General features: G+C 38.3%; 3 protein-coding genes across 6 annotated transcripts; 2 read left to right on the top strand and 1 right to left on the bottom strand.

The window, feature by feature from the left end:
* The first annotated feature begins 556 nt into the window (after positions 1 to 556).
* On the top strand, positions 557 to 8,002 carry LOC122009258. Its single transcript, XM_042565353.1, has 12 exons — positions 557 to 1,396; positions 2,084 to 2,213; positions 2,310 to 2,412; positions 3,063 to 3,186; positions 3,930 to 3,995; positions 4,224 to 4,262; positions 4,739 to 4,819; positions 4,933 to 4,980; positions 6,188 to 6,238; positions 6,312 to 6,380; positions 7,033 to 7,257; positions 7,425 to 8,002. Exons 1-12 carry the CDS (start codon positions 1,238 to 1,240, stop codon positions 7,668 to 7,670), a joined length of 1,341 nt encoding a protein of 446 aa, XP_042421287.1. The 5' UTR covers positions 557 to 1,237; the 3' UTR covers positions 7,671 to 8,002.
* Positions 8,003 to 10,124: 2,122 nt separating this feature from the next.
* On the top strand, positions 10,125 to 15,338 carry LOC122009259 (ultraviolet-B receptor UVR8-like). Of its 2 annotated transcripts, none has more exons than XM_042565354.1 (5): positions 10,125 to 10,496; positions 10,936 to 11,152; positions 12,437 to 12,746; positions 13,849 to 14,332; positions 14,921 to 15,338. In XM_042565354.1, exons 1-4 carry the CDS (start codon positions 10,180 to 10,182, stop codon positions 14,319 to 14,321), a joined length of 1,317 nt encoding a protein of 438 aa, XP_042421288.1. In that variant the 5' UTR covers positions 10,125 to 10,179; the 3' UTR covers positions 14,322 to 14,332; positions 14,921 to 15,338. The 2 variants fall into 2 exon arrangements, with proteins under 2 accessions (XP_042421288.1, XP_042421289.1); XM_042565355.1 differs by having other exon boundaries at positions 14,924 to 15,338.
* A 505-nt stretch (positions 15,339 to 15,843) lies between these two features.
* Positions 15,844 to 18,215, bottom strand: LOC122009251 (pentatricopeptide repeat-containing protein At3g29230-like). 3 transcript variants are annotated; one of them, XM_042565342.1, is made up of 2 exons: positions 17,931 to 18,215; positions 15,844 to 17,779 (listed from the first exon to the last, which is right to left on the bottom strand). In XM_042565342.1, exon 2 carries the CDS (start codon positions 17,736 to 17,738, stop codon positions 16,098 to 16,100), a length of 1,641 nt encoding a protein of 546 aa, XP_042421276.1. In that variant the 5' UTR covers positions 17,739 to 17,779; positions 17,931 to 18,215; the 3' UTR covers positions 15,844 to 16,097. The 3 variants fall into 3 exon arrangements, with proteins under 3 accessions (XP_042421276.1, XP_042421274.1, XP_042421277.1); XM_042565340.1 differs by having other exon boundaries at positions 15,844 to 17,784; XM_042565343.1 differs by having other exon boundaries at positions 15,844 to 17,830.
* Between the last annotated feature and the right edge of the window lie 445 nt (positions 18,216 to 18,660).

The following is an 18,660-nucleotide window of genomic DNA, read 5'->3' on the forward strand; positions in this document are numbered from 1 at the left end:
ATATCTAAAATTTCTTTACTTTCTTTCAAAAAGTACATTTCATTAATGCATTGATGAACATTATTGTGTGGGTTTTTTTTTGATGTATTGAAGAATGGCGAAAAGTGGGACATGGAGTTTTGAATTTATGAATTCAGCCAAACGCATCGTCATAATACTCGTTGCCATTTTACATGAACTCTAACTCTAATCCTCGTCATCCTCTATATTCTTTTCCTGTTCTCGATCCCATAGCGACTCCCGACAAGTTCATATTATTCTCGCAGAGTTGACTACGTAGAAAAAAGCATAGTCAGCAACCTTGAACGATGCATCAGATTTTTGCCACACCAATATCAATTAAATTGTAAAAAAAAAAATGACTGTAAATAATCCATGGAAAATGGCCATTGTGTGTAATGCTGCATTATTTTTCCATAATCGTAATCGTATACGTATTTCTATACGGTCCAGTCCATCGAGTTGCATACTTGCATGCACGCGGACGAGGAGGAGACCTCTATGCGACCTCTTCTTCTTTTTTTTCCCCTTCCCTCGCTTTTCATTTTTCTTTCTCGTCTTCCTCCGTTCAAACCCTAGAAATCCAATCCCAGCAGCCTCCGTCACTCGCCCGCGTATCCTTTCCCTTCCAGATTCTCCGAATCGAACCTCCTCCGCTGCCGCCGCTGCCCTTCGCTCCCTCCCTCGCTCGCGCGCAGCCTCCTCCACGATCCCGTGCCCTAACTGTCCCGGTTCCTGGACGAGCTCCGGCTCCCGAGCTCTCTTCGAATTGTCACCGGGACGCCTATTGCCGACGCCCCATAGGGGTTCTTTGGGCTTGAGGAGCGAACTCTCGTTGAAAAAACCCGGCGCTTTGGCGGTCTTCCTCATTGGTTCGAATTTAGGGCATTGGCGTATTTGAGAAAAATCGCATTTTTGGTTGCGCACACGTGGTTTTGGATGGGCTTTAAGTTTAGGGACATTGGGAATCTATGGTTTGATTTGGTTTGAGCTCGTTGTGGGTTTTGGGCAGCTGAATTCTGCTTTGTCGAAACCTTGTCATAATTGGGGAGCCCTAGTAGCCTCGGAGGTATTTCTTAGTTTCTGAAGTGTTGGAAGTGGCTTTTTGAGCCGTTTTTGATTGGGGCTACTGAGTCTGTGAGTCATTGGCGTTCGTGTTACTCCAATGAGCAGAGCAGTGGAGTGAGTTCCGAGCAGAGGAATCAGGTTGGTACTGGTACAGGGATGATGTTTTGATATGAGTAGACTGTCATTTAGGCCTCGTCCTCTTGACATTCATAAGAAGCTCCCCATTGTAAAATCTGTGAAAGAGTTTGAGGATGATGATGCTCCCACTGCCACCACTTCAACCCGAAATTCTCTACTGCAACGAATCGCAACAACTTATGAGAGTGAGGTAATCCAGATTTTTGGACAATGCTATATTTTCAACTAATCATTGCATGCTAGTAACTGACGCCGCCTTAGTTTTTATTGAACACCTTTTGGTTGTTGTGGCACTTAACATGATTAGTACTATTCAAATAAACATACAATATGCATACTCCATCTGAAGCATCTGTTCTCTCAGTTAATATTTACGCTACTGCTGAACCATATTTCTCAAAGCCTCAGAGGTGCTGTAGCTTGCACCAAGTGAAATTTTGCCGAGAGAAAAAAAAACCTGTTCATCTGCAGATAGTTTTATTTTTGAAAGTTTCATAGGTTTTTATAAATTTTATTTTTTTGGAGGATGCTTCTTACTAATCTGAAGTTCTAGATGTCAATATCCCTCGACAGATGCAGTATTAGCTTCCAGTTGCATGCTTACAGATTTATGTCCTTTTTATCCTCATTTGGGGTTCATTCCTCTTTCAAATCTAAAATAACAAATTTTCTTACATGTGATTATGATTCAGTCATGTAGTTACATTTTTGCACGTGCAAACTCATGTATTTCCTTTAAAAAATGAACTGGAGTAACTTTTCACTGAAAATGCTTCCATTTGGCTTATTCAAAATTCAGTGTGTATGTGTTTCGTAGTTTCATTCATTGTGTCTATTAGATAGTTAGGCTGATGTGACTAATGTTTACCTTTTATAGAAGCATCAAAATCTTGGAAAGAGATCTTCACAAGAAATTCCTACTCCCCAATTCAGCTCTGTGGAAACGTACGAAAGAGATTATTCTCGCACCTTTGCTCAAACAACTTGTTACATACGTGGAAGAGGAGGTAAACTGCCTTTTTCTGATAGTAATAGCTAAAAATAGGGCATACAAATTGGCTTCACTTTGTTACTACACATTATGTGTGTATTACTCTTTACAGCCAGGGCTGAGATTGGTGAATTTGTCGAGTATGATCTGGATGATGACGACGAGGATTGGCTTGAAGAGTTTGACTACGAGAGAAAAATCCTATCACCAGAAAAGTAATGAAATAAATCCTAGTATTTCCTTTATATGTTTAGTATGTTATTATGCTTAATTTAGCAATATGATGTCTGCCTTTTTAGTTGAGAATATTAGTTCCAGTAAGTTCAATTACTTTTATTGATTCTATTACTAGAAAAGTAATGATATCAAATTTCCTTATATATTTACTGACCACGGATACTTAATTTTGAAAATGAATCTGGTTTCTAACTGAGAATCTTAGTTCGAGTAAAAAAAAGTAAATCCAATTATAACATGCTAGATATGTTTTATTATTATTATTATTTAGAGCATCACTATTCTCCATTCAATATGGGAAAATAATTCCTTTTGCTAGAATTCTGATTTTCTAGGCGGAGTCCAGTCCATGCATTGAGTGTGTGAAATCTGATTTTCAATTAATATTATCATCAAAAAGTCCCTTAATCTTTGAATAAGTAGCAAATTAATCAAACAAAGGATATGCATGCTCACTCTCTCGTTCAGTTGCATAGTTGGGGTTACATTCCCCCCTCCTTTTACATTTTAAAAGTAGATATCTTCTTGTACAAAAAGCAAAGGTGTTTCCAATTCAGTAAAGAGGCTTATTTTTGTTGCCTTTTCCCTTTCTGCTGTTATTTTTCATGTGTTATATGCTTCATTCCAGGTTTGAGTCCCTGCTGTTCAAGTTGGAGATTTTGGATCACAGAGCTCGAGAAAGAGCAGGAGTCCTAACATCCACATTTGGAGCTCCTATTCCTGTTCTTTTGCAGTTCGACTCCGCAGCAGAGGTTAATCAGTGAAAACAATATTAGGGAATCTTATTTGGCAACCTTAAGGATTTTTTCTTCTTCTTTTGTTTGCAAGCTTGTTCTATGATTATCCATCTCTCCATCAGCCAAAGAATATGTTGGTTAGCACATTCCTTTATGCTGATGTAGTTTTTTTTCCTTAGCACATACCTAAAAAATTCTAATGTTCCTTGCTTATGATTGTTTATTGATAGTTGGTTGGAAACTTTTTTGAGTGTGGATATGATTATGTCTAGTTGGCTTGCACATGGTGCTTTGACAGCATCTGTTCTTGGACTAATCATGTCTAAGTTGGACAGGGCCTTAACTGTTGAGTTATTCACATCTTCACGAGTTGGGGATGGGATATGGATGGAAGAGAAGAAACATTAGCGAACTTGTCAAAGAAGAGGTTCAGTTTGGTGTGGATTCTGATACTGAAATAGATGATAATATGGTGGCATAGGTGGAAGGATTGAGTTATTTTGCAGTTACTTGGTTTGCTGCACACATGATTATAAAAAAGAATGAAAAAAAGTTCCCAATGGTGACATGGTGTCAGTATTTTGTAAATTTTTCCTGTTTACTAGAGACATTTTTAAGCTAACATTTCAAAGTTAGCCAACTTTGAAAAAAATATGTGATTTTTTGTGCATATATTCAAAATCTGAAATGTGAGTTCATGCATAGTTTCTAAGAAAGTATTTCAAGAGCCAGGCTTGCTAAAGTTTGCACATTTGCAGGCCTTGCAATCACTTGCAGTACGTTCCAGCATTTTGCAGTCTGTATATAATTACTGGAAATTGAAGGTATCATTCAATATGCACATTCTTTTTCAGAATGCTACTAACTATTAAGTGATGAGATTTTACATTTTTGTCAGATTGATTTGTGCTGTAGATAAAAACATTATTTATAATCTTGTTCATTAACTTTCCTTCTCTGTATTGCAAAAAATGTGAAATAGTTCATTCTAACTGGAATTTGCTATTGCTTTATATTGGTCCCTTATTTTTATTCATAATCTTTTCTTGCAGCGGGAACAGTGGCAAAAGCCTATTTTGCGTCACTTGCAGGTTAGCTCTTTGATTAAGTAGCGATCTGTATGGATTTTAATTGATAGTTTCTTTCCCACAGTATATGTTTCTATATTGACTTGACCTTGATAAGACAGATTACTTTGATCTTGTAACAGTATTGATCAAAATGTTTAGAATACAGCTTTAGATACAAAAATCTGCATTTGTTATCATATAAATTGTGACTATGCTAACAGACATGCTGACACAAGGAGGTTTCTCCTTGCAAGAGCAGACACTGACATCTTCCTGAAACTGCAGTCCCTTTTTTGCTCCCAACACCTTGTGGAACTAGTATTATATGTGTGATCTTTTAAGGAAGTTCTCTATGAAGAAGTTTAATATTAACTTTTTTCTTCCTTGATATAGTGCTTTATGTTGATTATACTGGCTCAATTGTATAAGTGTATTTCTTTGATGCAATTCTCTGAAAAATAATTAACCTGAACATGGCTATTTCTGCTGTTGTTTAGCCGCCTCCTCCAGTTAATGATACCAATCCATATAATGTGTTTAGACCCAGGGAAAAGGCACACCGACTTCATACAAGAAGGGTAAGCCTGTCAAACATTATGTCAGAATTGTTTATCTTCTTGCTACTTTTCTTTGGAAGATCAATATTCCAAAAATGTACATTCTTGATATTCATTAAGTTTCCGTTTCTCAGATGCAAAGGAGGGAAAACAATGTTCAGTCATTTGAAAAACTTCGACAGGTAATGCTTCTTTTTCATTTTCAGTGGAATATTATTTCTTGAAAATGAAGTTATCAGGCATTTATGGGTGAATTCATAATTGACTTCTCACTCAATTTATGCTAACATAAATGAATCTTGTAATTTTCTTCTTTGGTGGTGTTTGGACCTTGAAAGCTGAAATCTATACATGACTATTTCATCAATATCTACACTATTTTCACTTAAGGTCTTTATGATGAGACCAATCCTAATTTTTGGTTTCATCTTAAATTAGTATGAGATTTGAAGATGCTTGATATGAAGGCATCTATATTTTTATGTTATTCTATCCCAAAGAGATTGTCCTGTGGACTCTGCCATGATCATCATCATCAAGCTATATTTCCTTTCCTGAAGCAGGGTAAAAGAAAGCCTAAGAGTTCTAGTAAAATTTTATTTATGTTAGTCAATTTGTGCGTCCATCATCGAGTCTATCTTTTCTCAGCTTGCAATAAGGTTTTTGTGTTGTTTGGTTGTGAAGCGTGTTTGCTCCTTAAAAATTTGCTTGAAAGTAGTTGCTCATTTGAGATTGAAACTGATTATTAATTCTCTGTTTTATCATATAGAAGAATCTTATTGTTTGCACTCTTAATGTAAATTAAGCACCACTACTTATCAGTGTTTTGTTGTAATAATCACTTCCCACTAGTTGTCTCTATAAGCAGCTTTGTCATTTCTGGAAGTGGGAAAAAACTTACGAGTCAATGCTCAACAACAAAGTGCACATAAGCAACTCTTTTTGTGACATTCAGGAGACAATTTAGGGTCCAATTGGTTTGTCATGTTGACTCAATCAGAATCATTTCTTTACTCATAACAAATGGTAACTTGTATTAGCCAGGAATAAGGAGTTTAATTGAGTTATTGTAGCTTAAAAACTTTCCTAGAACCAAATCACCTATTTCTATCGAGCTCATCACTTTTCTACATATTACACTGTTCTGTCTCCGACAAATTAATGGGCCAAATTTTGTCTGGTGTTGGAAGCTCAAATGATAATATATTAATGTAAGGCCTGATAATAATTTTCCGTATGAATGATAATAACTTTCTAGGCCTTTCGGGATGCTGCTATCTTTGCATATTCTAATTGCTCTCGTTCAGTTCTGTTCTAGTCTATATTAACTTTGTTTTAGCAATGTTGGTTCTCGAACTTATTTTTGTGAATGGAACTATTCGATTTCAGGTCAGGCGTAGCTTGGAGCAGGCAAGGAGAGTGGTGGAAGCCGTAATTAAGGTTTCTAGTTGCACATTTTTCTGCAATCCATACGATGAAAAAATATTGATTCATGACTAGCATATATATTCAGAGAGAAGAGAAGAAGCGAGAGTTTGTGGAATGCATGGTCAATCTCCAACGTGCTCAATTGAAGTACAAGGTACATTAAAAAAAAATCTATGGTCTCCTCCACTGACTAGGCTTTTATTGACCTACTTTCACTGCATTCTTTTTCATTTTAACCCAATTATTTGTGCCCGGAAAGTTGGAATGTAGATTTATGGTTTTCCTCCTCTGGCGATCTGTGGAAGGTAGTTTCACATTTTACTGCCTCTTAGAGTAGCAAGGCTTTCCACATCGACTAAAACCAGTAGCTTTCAACAGCTATATATGTATGCCATTTAATCTATCGCAGATCATTATGTCAGACTCTCAGTCATAGTGAGCTTGTAACCTCTTAACAATTTCCTTGACTATCCTCCTCAACCTGCAAATCAGTAGTTGATGTCATCTTGTTATATTATCAAGAACATCTTGTTATATTGTCTTCCTGATATCATGAAAATACTTGTGCTTCAGCTCCTGTCTTTGATATGAAATTAACCTGAAGTTGTTGCATCATAATTCATAATTATTTTGGTATTCTTTTTGGAAGTGTTGATAATTTGTTCGATGATAAGTTTTTTACATATCATATATTTGTTTGTACTGGTATATCATTGGTTGCTTGTAAAAGAGAATTGACATTTTTTCCAATGTTACCTAGTTCAACTTTTCCGTGAGTTTCCCGGCTTGACTAAAACTTGTTTCAGCATGAGGCACAGCTTGTCGATGACCGAACAGCACTCTCAGGTTTTCCAGAATCATTCAAGTTTACTTCTAGTGATGATGATGATATGGATGCCGATTATGCACGAGCTGGGCCCGCCTCTGTCCATCCAAACTATGCAGATTCCAATTTTATGGCCGTCCACAAAGAGCTAATGAGGCGAGAATCAAAACAGCAATATATATCAGATGGACGTCTACAGAGGATGGTATGCATTCACTTTCAAGAATTGTATTGTTTTCGATCTGCAGTTTGGTAGAAAGTTTCAATCGCAATTCCTTAATTTGTGTTTATTATGAATCTTGGACACTTGAAATAGTTGAACACTAACGCTTTGGTATTTCATCAAGGATTAACTCGTTGAATATGTTGCAGGATCCTGACGAGCCGATCATGCTTTTCACAAAACCTCTGGATTCAGATAGGCTTGCTGCCTTTGGCATCATGCCGCCATCTCGTCCGCCTACTGATGATGGTTCAGGCGTACCGACCTTCCGAGGCAGGATTGGTCGCGGGGGACGCATAATCTTTGATCGTCGTGATCCCCATTCCCAAGCTCCAATTGACCAGGAAACCTTTCCTTTTGCACCCTTTCGGAGGCCTCATCCGCCAAATGGCTAACAGTATTGCTTCTTGCATTTTTTTTTTCTCTTCCCATCATCTACTGGCAAACATTAGTAGGTTTGGAGAGAAGCAGTATAGGCCTTAAGATCAAGCCTTCCGATATCACTGATTCTATAGCATTAGGGTTCCTCGACGCAAGCTTGGACGCAAGTGAGACAGAGGTTGTGTACCGATTTAAGAACACTAAATTGGTATGATTTGTAGCTAGGCATGGTGAGGGTCTTTTTTTTCTTTGTACTGGCCATGGCGTTCGCTTCTTGCTCTCTCCAACCATTGTACACTTATTTGTCTTAGATTAAAGGCTAAGCATTCATTGTTTCTTCTTGTTCTATGTATGGCTTAAGGTTACTATCCATGTTTGCTATTTTTAGTTGACTTTTTTTGCTGTGCTTTTGGCGACGGGGAGGCTTGACATAACAGTAAGTTTTTACCGAGTGATCTGATGGTCACAGATTTGATGGTGGAAATTTTTTGCAATGTAGCATAAGGTTATGTTACTCTATTTTTGTTGTGCTTTTGGGGGGTTATAGTTACAACTATAGTTTATAGGATCATGCTTTAGGGTTAGGATTGAATCGGTCGGGATCGGATCATAGAATTATACGATTTTATCAAAAAAATTTAAAATCTTATCATATATGATTAATAATTAGAAAAAAATATCTAAAAAAATTTATTTACATATAAATAGATAATTACATGTAACCATTTACATTCAACATCTCATATTATATTATTACATGTTCAAATTTAAATTAACTAGTAATTTAATTAATTTTCTCACATAGTAATAATATTTATATTTACATATCATAAAATAAAAGAATATAAATTTTTTATTAATATAATAATAATAATAATAATAATAATAACATATTCAATGTTAAAAATATTTTCTTAGTTTATAAGATAGTCCAATTTAAAGGCTAACAAAATATTTAATGTACATAACAGAAGTTATTGAATCTTTTGATTCAGATATGAACGTCGTAAATAATCTTCTAAAAATTGATTGATGCCACACAATACTACAATAGGCATAGCCATTCAAAAACTCATCATTTTCGGAGAAAAAAATGACAGAATGTTATTGAAAAAAATAACTCAAAAATAATTAAACATATGCTTAAATAATTTAAAACTCTAACAACACGAAAAAAAGATAATAAAAAAAAGATAAAATGTTCTTAGCATCCGAAAAAGATTTAAATAATATTTTTTGGATTTTAAATAGGATGGTTAAGGATAAACTTTGAAATTTATTAAAGATATCTGAACGAGTTTTGATTTGATATATTATAGGCCCCGTGGTTTAATTTGAGTAAAAAATTATGACATCTCAAAATTTCCATCGATCCTGCTCCGATTTTATTACGATTTTACTGATTTTGTTCTGATCCTGTCGATTCTGTTGTAATTCTATTGTAAAAATTAATTCATCTTGGATCGATTTTGGATTTCTATATTATAAGATCGTATGATCTTACGATCCAGATCGTGATTTTACAAATCATGGTTACAACAGTGTTAACATAAGAGTATTTTTGAAAGATAATAAATATAATATAGTGTGTTTTTTTTATTTTTTAAAAATATATTTGTAAATTTTTTATAATGCCCCTAATTTTAAATATTTTCCTAAAAATATCTTCTAAAATATCCATCATCTATTTTTACTCAACTAGAACTCTTTCTAACGTCACCATCTCCTCTAATCTAGTGATGAATTATTTGTAATTGTAATTAGATCGTGGTCACGATTTGATCGTAATTAATTGTGATTTCTCCTTGAGTTCATCCTTCCAGGTTATAGTTTGGATTGGAATGGATGACCGGAAGCCATCCGAAAGTCGCCGATAGTGAGCAAATGACCAGGATCGCTCTCCCACTATCCGGGTGGCCTTTGGCCACATGTCCCGATTCAAACTATAATCTAGGGGACGGTGAATCCAAAGAGAGATTGCAACTAATTATGATCGAATCATAATTACGATCTGATCACAATTATAAGTGGTTCACCCTCTATTCCATGTTTTTACGGACATCTGGGCTCCTTTCTAACGGGGGATGATAATGGATCGGGTTTAAACCCGATCACGTATTAAACCCGCCCCATTCGGGGCGGGTTTAAACCCAGTCAAATGGATTACGGACGAATTTAAATCTGTTGATCGGTTTAGAAGCGGGTTCTGGGCTGATTATGGATTTCAATGAATCCGTCTCCAACCCATCCCTATAATAATAATAATAATAAAGGTTAACGGATCCAACCCGCCTTGAACCCGTCAGATTTTGAGCGGATTCAGATCGGGGTGGGACGGGACGGGTCGGATCGGATCTTGATTCGGATTTATTTATTTTTGACAGGGTGAATTTCGAAATTGATAAAATCCGACCCGAATCCGTTCCGTTGCTATATCTAACGGAAGCTAAAGAACATTCCCAATATCTCAGTCAGGTCCAAAACATTTTCAATTTTTGAGTTTTTTACTAAGAAATCGACACAATGCGATGCGCCTCCGCTTACTTTCGATCTCACTTCTCCGCTTCGTCCCACTCCGATCTCCTCCGATCCCTTGATGGCGGTGGCGCACGGAGGGCGGCGTCTGTATGGAGCTTCGGGGATAACAGCAACGGCGCCTTGGGCATCGCAACGCCGCTCGCCGACGGGTACGAGCCGACCCGGGTTCCGTCTCTCCCCTCCGACGTCACCTCTGTAGCCGCCGGACACTATCACTCCCTCGCCGTCACCGCCAGAGGGGATTTGTGGGCTTGGGGCCGAAACGAGGAGGGTCAGCTTGGAAGGCACGCTGCGGCGCACAGGTTCTCTGCCTTATACCTCAAAGCCTTTCTTTTTCATGTCTTAGTGACCGCGATTTTGTTGTCTCTTACTTGTTTGTCTCCAAGATTCATCCTTTTCCCTATTCGTGATCTTTACTGTGATTGCAATTTCTCTGCCAACCTATAACGATAAGTATCTTATTTTGCTACTTCTTACTTCTATCTTCAATCTTCAATCTTCAATCTTCAATCTTAAAGATATCATAAAAAGGATGACAGTCAACTTTCCCTAATCATTTTTCAGTCACTTACACTTGTTTGATTCCTACTTTACTTGAGGGGTTATAGATTTGTGCCGAAATCGTATAGATAATTGGAGTCTGTACCATCTTTTTTTTTCTTGCCCTATGGAATTTCAAGCAAATGATAACTGGAAAAGCATTGTGTTATTCTTTCACTCTCATCTTATTGTTGCTGACAGAGTCACATGGAGCCAACCAGAAAAAGTTGCAGGTGTGGATCATGTTGGAGTTACAGCTGCTTTTGCATCTGGTGTTGTATCTGCTGCCATTGACGATGAAGGCTCTTTATGGGTATGGGGACGATCCAAGCGTGGTCAACTTGGCCTGGGAAATGGTGTTATAGAAGCTACTAAACCTTCCAAAGTCGAGGCACTTGCAGGTCATCAGTTAGTGAAGGTGCTAACCTACTATAAACCCTTCAGTTCATTTGATATCAATTTCCACAAATGCTGTAAAACTCAACTATCTCACGGTTTCTTCTTCCACTTTGTATTGCTAGTGACATCAAACAATTTGAAAAAAAAAAAAAATCTGACTCCTATAACTCCCCTTGGGTTCTGCCTAATTTCCCTTCTCCATCTCCTTCCTTTCTTGTTATGTTCTTGTGAGATATTTTTGCTGGCCACGTGTTAATGATTTATCACAATAGTACCACAGACATTAAAAGCTTGCTATGGTTATACTATGAACTTATTAGTCCAGCATAGTCATCTGTACTTAATGAGGAGATTCAGTAATTATTTGATAGCCTATGTAATACCATTTATCTAGAATAATAGAGGATGTTATTCTATGCTTATACAAAACGAATGACATGTATATATTTATTCATCCTAATAACTCGACTCAGACAATATGACCATTTTTCTAGAAAACCAAAAGGTGCTGCTCTTTGGTAAGTTTGCTTATGCTAGACACATGACACATGTATCCTTATGAACTTATCACCAACACCTACAATTTGTTCTTAATAAGTAGACTCGGTTGCATTCATGGTTTTATGGAATACATTTGGTATGGTTGGCATGCAAAATTTATTGTTCCATTGATCGACACAAGAAACCAATTCAAGATCTTCAATAAAAAGAGAGGGCCAAGCCTTCTGCAATGAGGCTTCTGCGTGCAGCTTCAATAAAGCTTTGTGCAAGTGGCTGCAATGGAGCTTCTGCGAGCAACCACAAAAGCAAGGCTTCTGGGAGCAACTGCAGCAGAGCTTGCATGAGCAATTGCGATGAGACTTCTGCGAGTAACTACGATAGAGCTTCCACGAGGGCCAGGTTTTTGCGAGTTTGAAGGCTAGGATTCTGCTATTTGTGACAAGGCTTCCACAGGACATCCACGACGAGGTAACTCACGATGAGGAATCTTCTTTTGCTGGCGTGATTCGTTCCTCTTCTCTCCTCCTCTGGATCTTCTTCCTCTTCCCCACCTCAATGCCTCTGGCATTACAAGTTGGCATTCCTCAAACGACATTGACACTATATCGATCTGACCAGGGTGTTCCAAAATCCCAGTTCGGAAAGATATTTTATACCTGGGTCATACCATTTTGTAGCCTATATAAATGGCCATTTTTAATAATACAAAAGCTCCTATTCTTTTCTACAGTAAAACACATGACTAATATTTTTTTCATCCAGTTTCAGGACTCATTGTGACATCTTTGTTCTCAATAAGCAGGTATCTTTTGGATGGGGGCATGCATTGGCTCTAACTAAATCTGGTAAGGTGTTTGGTTGGGGTTATGCAAAGGATGGAAGATTAGGTCAAATGGGGCAGAAGCTCTATGTAGCACATGAACCTTTGAAACATGATAGATCATTGGAGAGTTCGACGTCAATGCTTGATGCAGTCGAGAAATTGGTGGCAGAGAAGATTGAGGAAGAGAAGAGCATGCCCATCATTTGGGAGCCATGTGAAATTCTGGATATGGGTGATTCCAGTGCTTCTGATGTAGCTTGTGGGCTCGATCATTCTTTAGTGCTCTCTAGTAAGTATCTTTTTGCTTATTAGGAAATTATTTGTTATCATGAATTCTTGATATGCCTTGTTTTTTTTTGCTAATCTTTCTAAGTATCTGTTGTATCGATCATTACTTTAGTGCTCTCTGGTAAGTACCTTTTTGCTTATTAGGAAATTATTTGTTATCATGAATTCTTGATATGCCTTGTTTTTTTGCTAATCTTGTTAAGTATCTGTTGTATGAAGTATTTTTATATTCTTGTTCTTAGGATATAATGCTAGGATTGGAATTTTCAAGCTGTTATTAGCAGGGTATGCAGTTCAATTCAAGTTCACTTAGTCGAAAAAGAAGGGCAAACTTCTCACCAAACATTTTCTCAAATCACGAGCCCCACAAGACCTCTAGCTTCATGTTTTTTTTTAAAATTTTTTTTTCGAAGGTCAAAACTTTCCCGTGTTGGACATATATAAAGCCACTAGATTTGTGGAGCGAGATCTATCTAAAAAATAATTTAAGTGGCTTAGTTTTTGGACATTAAGTCGTTTTGGCTCCAAATCTTCTTCCCATATACTCGAGATTAGTCTTGGATGACCAATATGAACAATGTAGCACGATCAAGTATTTTTTTAATAAAAATTACTTGATGGCCCTTCATAACTCCAAAACACAAACTAAGACTTCCTTACAACTCTCGAGGGGATAACCAATGAACAATTTAGGTGTATGAAGTAGTGTGGCTCAGTGTCAAATCCCAAACTAATGCCTGTATTCCCCACACTCTTTGGAGCACATGTTCAGCCAGAACTACTTATCACCAAAAACAACTTATTTCAACTCAATTTATTTACTTATGACCACAAACAAGTTATTTCAATTCAAAATTTATTTTCCAAGTAAATCTAGCTACTATGAATCTGGTATCCTTGTTTGTCCAAAATAATAAAATTTTTCCCTTAAAAAAATTCAGGAAGAAAAAAAAAATCATCAAGCTATGGGTATTTTTTGCTGCTAAATCAGGAAGCATGATTTGGGAAAACTGAAACTAGGTGTGTGATATGAGAATTTTACCAAAAAGAATTGTATCTTTGTTGGTCAGAAAATTTTCTTATAGTTTCATAATTTATTTCAGGTAATTCCAGTATACTAAGCGGCGGAGACAATACATATGGTCAGCTGGGCAGGAGCACAGGAGAAGGCTCTGTTATGCTTCCCGTTGACACGAACACTCTCTCACTCTCAGTTTCAGCAGGCCTCGGTCACTCTCTTGCCATATGCCATACTTCATCTGGAGCTTGCACTTCTGTGCTTTCATGGGGATGGAACCGGAGTCACCAGTTGGGGCGTCGAGGGCGAGAAGATGCCCCGGGAATAATCAAAGCCCTCAATGGAGAAACTCCAACATCAGTTTCTGCTGGGCGTGTGCATTCCCTTGCCCTCACTGCCAAGAAGGAGTTGTGGTTGTGGGGCTCTGGCCGAAATGGCCGACTTGGACTCGGAAGCTCGTTGGACGAGACGGAGCCAGCCATGGTGGAGTCTCTGGCTGGGCTTGATATTCTACAAGCAGTGGCGGGTTTCGACCATAATCTTGTGCTGGTTTCATAATAGTTTTTCAGGTCAGTAATTTCTTTACTAGTTCTGAATTTTTTATGATGGTTAGTATTTACAAAATATGAATTGAACCACTGGTTGGACCAAAAAAACTTGAAATTAGATATCAGTCCAGTTCAGCTTAATTATAAAGGACAGTCTAATGCACGAAACTTCAGTCAATGCAATGCCTTGAGGAAGAGTCTCTTACGTAACCTTATCATGCATTACAAGAGATTATTTTTGTGACTCGAATTCGGAGATTATTTTTTGTGACTCGAATCCGTGAATATTAAGTCACACGGCAACAATTTTACTATTGGGCCAAGGCTTTTCTTCTAGTTCACAGATTGAATGTGCAATGAAAATAAACCGATAAAAAAACTGTCGGTTTTCAAAAATTCTAAGCTGATTTTTCCGACAAAAAAAAGGGGGTTGTATATGGAGCATTTTACCAAGAAGTGGTATTTCATCCAAATGAACAAAATGAGTCATTATCTGTTTCTTTTTTTTTCCCCTAATAGATGTCCTAGATTTGTTTTTTCCCACAATACTTTTAGTTGTGATCTTTTTTCTTACTACAAGTAGATAAATTTGTGTTTTTCATGGTGCAGAAGATCCAGAGGAGAAAAAGGAGGGGATAAGGGAAGGAGTTGTGCTCGCAGAAGAGATAGTCCAGTTATCTCGTTGCAGAGGTTCATTTGCGTAAGCCTCATCACGACGTAATAGATCCTTCTCGTGCTTGCCAAAAACTAACCCTTGCACAAGCTCCATCACAGTCGCTCACAGAAGCTTTGTCGTAGAATCTCTGCCCTCAAACTCTTCATATTGAAGGCATCGAACTCAATCTCTGACCTCAAACTCTTCATATCGAAGGCATCGAGCTCATATCACGTCTCATTTAAAATCTTGCAATAGAAAAATCTTGCAATAGAAACTCGAGTATACACGAGCACAGATGATGTTCGTTCAACGGTCTATTTTTTAGTATTATTCTTGTATCATTCTGCTTATCATGGAAAATTTTCATTAGCTTTTGTGGAAGCTAGATTCTTGATTTTGCTTGTTCATCTTTTTTTCATGCTCGTGGACATAATGCAAGATTTCATCTTGAATGAGAATGCCGATCAGAGGAAGAATAAGGGAATTTGTTTACTGAAATGATAGAGAAATACTCGAAGTATATCAGTCAAGTTCTTAGAAAGAGTAGCTCTTCAAACAAGCGATACCACTTCTTTCGTAGAAATCTGTAAGACCTAGTGTCGAGTGTTTATGAGAAACACCTCTTGAAATTCTATCATAGTCAAGCCAGAAACAAATAAAGAAACTCTGAATAACCCACAGTTGCTTGGTTTTCCATCTCTCTGTGCCACTTGTATCGCCGACCTTGCAACAAGTAGCTTCTCTCAAGTCGTTGTGGTCGATAACATGGCCAGCTGACAGCGTTTTGTGAGTACTGAGTAACACGAATGGAATATGCCACACTGAACCTCCTCTCTTCTCCTCCCTCCTAGGTTGCGATTTGTCTATGTTTGCATAAAACTAAACAGCAGAGAAGATTTTTGTATCTCCGAAAAAGTTGGGATACAGGGTTTGCTGTTCTACGAACTCAATACAAAGATACAAGCATATAACTCGATCTGAATTGTCACTGAAATTCAATCAGCACAGAGATCTCAGGAACAAACTCAACCAAAATCAGTTTTGCTTTTCCCTTCTGCTCATAATTTGTCATAAAAAACAAGTGAGACTCACTCAGAATGGGGGGAGTCAGATCGATAGTACTATTACCTATTCAATCTGCATAAGCAGATGCCTCAATACTTCCTTGATGCTCTTGCTGTGAGGATGTTTTTCATCCCCTATTAAGAATTCATTGACCTCGCCCTTAACCTCAATCCAACTGCATCCTGCTGTTTTGGGCACTTTCCGCCTCATCGCATGCCTAATCTCGGCTACATTGCCCCACAAATTAGCTCTAGCAAAGAGGTTCGATAGGAGGACATAGTTACCGGGATTTAGAGGCTCGATGGAAAACAGTTCCCTAGCAGCAACCATTCCGATATCAATTTCACAGTGTATCCTGCACGCGTTGAGCAAGGCTCCCCAAACACCAGCATGTGGTTTAATAGGCATGGCCTTTACAAAGTCATATGCCTCTTTAACAAGTCCTGCCCGACCGTATAAATCGACTATGCAAGCATAATGATCAGCTGATGGTTCGATCAAGTAATCTCTGCTCATGCATTCAAAATACTCGCGTCCGGTATCGATGAACCCAGCATGACTGCATGCGGTTAAGATGCCCAGAAAAGTGATGGTATCAGGTTGGATGCCTGATTCTATCATCTCAGTGAAAAATTTCATAGCATCTTTTTCATGCCCATGACTGACAAAACCTAAGATAATTATGTTGTACGACACCACATCCTTGTCGGGAATTTCAGAGAACACCCTGTAAGCCTCACGAACATCGCCGGATTTAGCATACATATCGAGCAATGAATTGAATACGTAACAATTCATCCAGATGCAACTTTTCGCTAAGAACCCATGAAGCTGTGTCGCGATTTCTAAAGCTCCCAAATGCCCGCAAGCCGACATCAACATTGCCATGCTCACATGGTTGGGTTTTATATTTCTCAAGTTCATTTCCTTGAAGAGGCTCATAACTTCGTACCATCCTCCATCTCGACAATATCCAGCCATCAGTGCATTCCAAGAACTGATCTCTCTTTCGGTCATCTGATCGAACAGTTTTCTAGCGGTGGAAGTGTCTCCAATACCTGCGTATCCGGATATCATAACATTCCATGAGACTGAATCCTTGTGAGACATTTTATCGAAAAGTTCACGGGCAGCTTCCATGTCACCTTCCTTGCAATAATGTGAGATCATCGTGTTACATAACACAACATTGTCCTCCGAGGAAGTCCATAACAGTCGTGAAGCTTCTTGGATACGACCGACTCTCGTGTACATGTCTGCTAATGTTGCTTGCACATACATGGAGGAATTGTGCCCCAATTTAGTGGAATGAGCATGAACTTGATTGCCCTCTGGCACGGCCTTCAAAAATGAGCATGCTTTGAGCACGGAAGATATCGTAAAAGGGTTCGGATGAGCTCCTCTTTGATGCATCATTCTGTAGATCAGAATTGCCTCCCTGGTCACCTCAGATTGATAGTTCGAGTAAGACGTGATGATCGCGGTCCAAAGAAAAACATTCGCTGAATCAATGAGGTTATCAAATACCATGCGAGCATAATCTCGATCGCCCAACTTTTTACTGCAAAAGCTTATGAGCTTGACGGCCGCATAATTATCACGGTCGAAGCCCTTGATGACTATTTGAGCATGAACTTGCAGAAATGATCTCAATGTTGTGCATTTCTCAAGATATTTCAAAGAATTCTCTAAGATTCCCAACATTCAAGCAACTAACTAACTCAACTCAATGTACCTCAGAAATCCTGCCCTGAACAACAAATAGCTCTTATATAATTCAGACAACAGAAATAATACTGCAAAAATCAAGCTTGAAATCAATCAACGAATGAAGTTCTTCGGAAACCCTAGGGAACGAAGGGGAAGCAAATGGAAACTAGAGGGAGGATAACTTACGGTTCGAAGTCCTGCGGCTATGCTACGTGAACAAGGCATTTTCGATGCTCGAGATTGAGAAGCAACGCACGACCCTTTCTTCCTAGATCTTTCCACGAGTCATCGCCGATATCGAGATGTGAGCCATTAAACTAGGTTTTGGGAGAACTGGCGGAGCGACTACAGAGATTTCGAACCGGCTCAAAAGGAACCAAAACCCTAAAATCTTAAGGGCACAAAACGGTCTGCTCGCGCGCCGGCGAGACTTCCGTTCTTCCGCCGCCGCCGCTGCAAAACTTCTCGCCGTTCTTCGTTTAAATACTTCTCCGAACATAAAATACTTAATATTTTTTTTTTCATTTTGCTACCTATATTTTAAATAATTACATTTTTATCTCCTCCTCTCTACAAGTAATAGCAGAAATTAACACTATACTGCTACATGTTCTGCACTTGACCGATTCAAAGTTGTTAATCTTCCAGATGCGGCTCCCTATGTAAGAAAATATCGTGATTGATCCCGTCCGAAAATTTAGTCGGATGAAGACGGATTTTAATGTGCTGAAAGTTGACGGAAAGTCACTGCGGTATCGGATCTATCTGGCACCATCCTGAAAGGTTCGCATGAGCGGCTGACGAAGGAAGGTGGTCAGGACGATGACACCGCGACTCTACGCACACTCAGACGAGCCCACGAGTCGTTAGAGATTAGAAACCAGGGAAAAAGTCCCCGGGTCAGGCCCTCCGACGC

This window comes from Zingiber officinale, chromosome 8A, assembly GCF_018446385.1.
Source record: "Zingiber officinale cultivar Zhangliang chromosome 8A, Zo_v1.1, whole genome shotgun sequence".
In the NCBI taxonomy this organism is placed as follows: domain Eukaryota; kingdom Viridiplantae; phylum Streptophyta; class Magnoliopsida; order Zingiberales; family Zingiberaceae; genus Zingiber; species Zingiber officinale.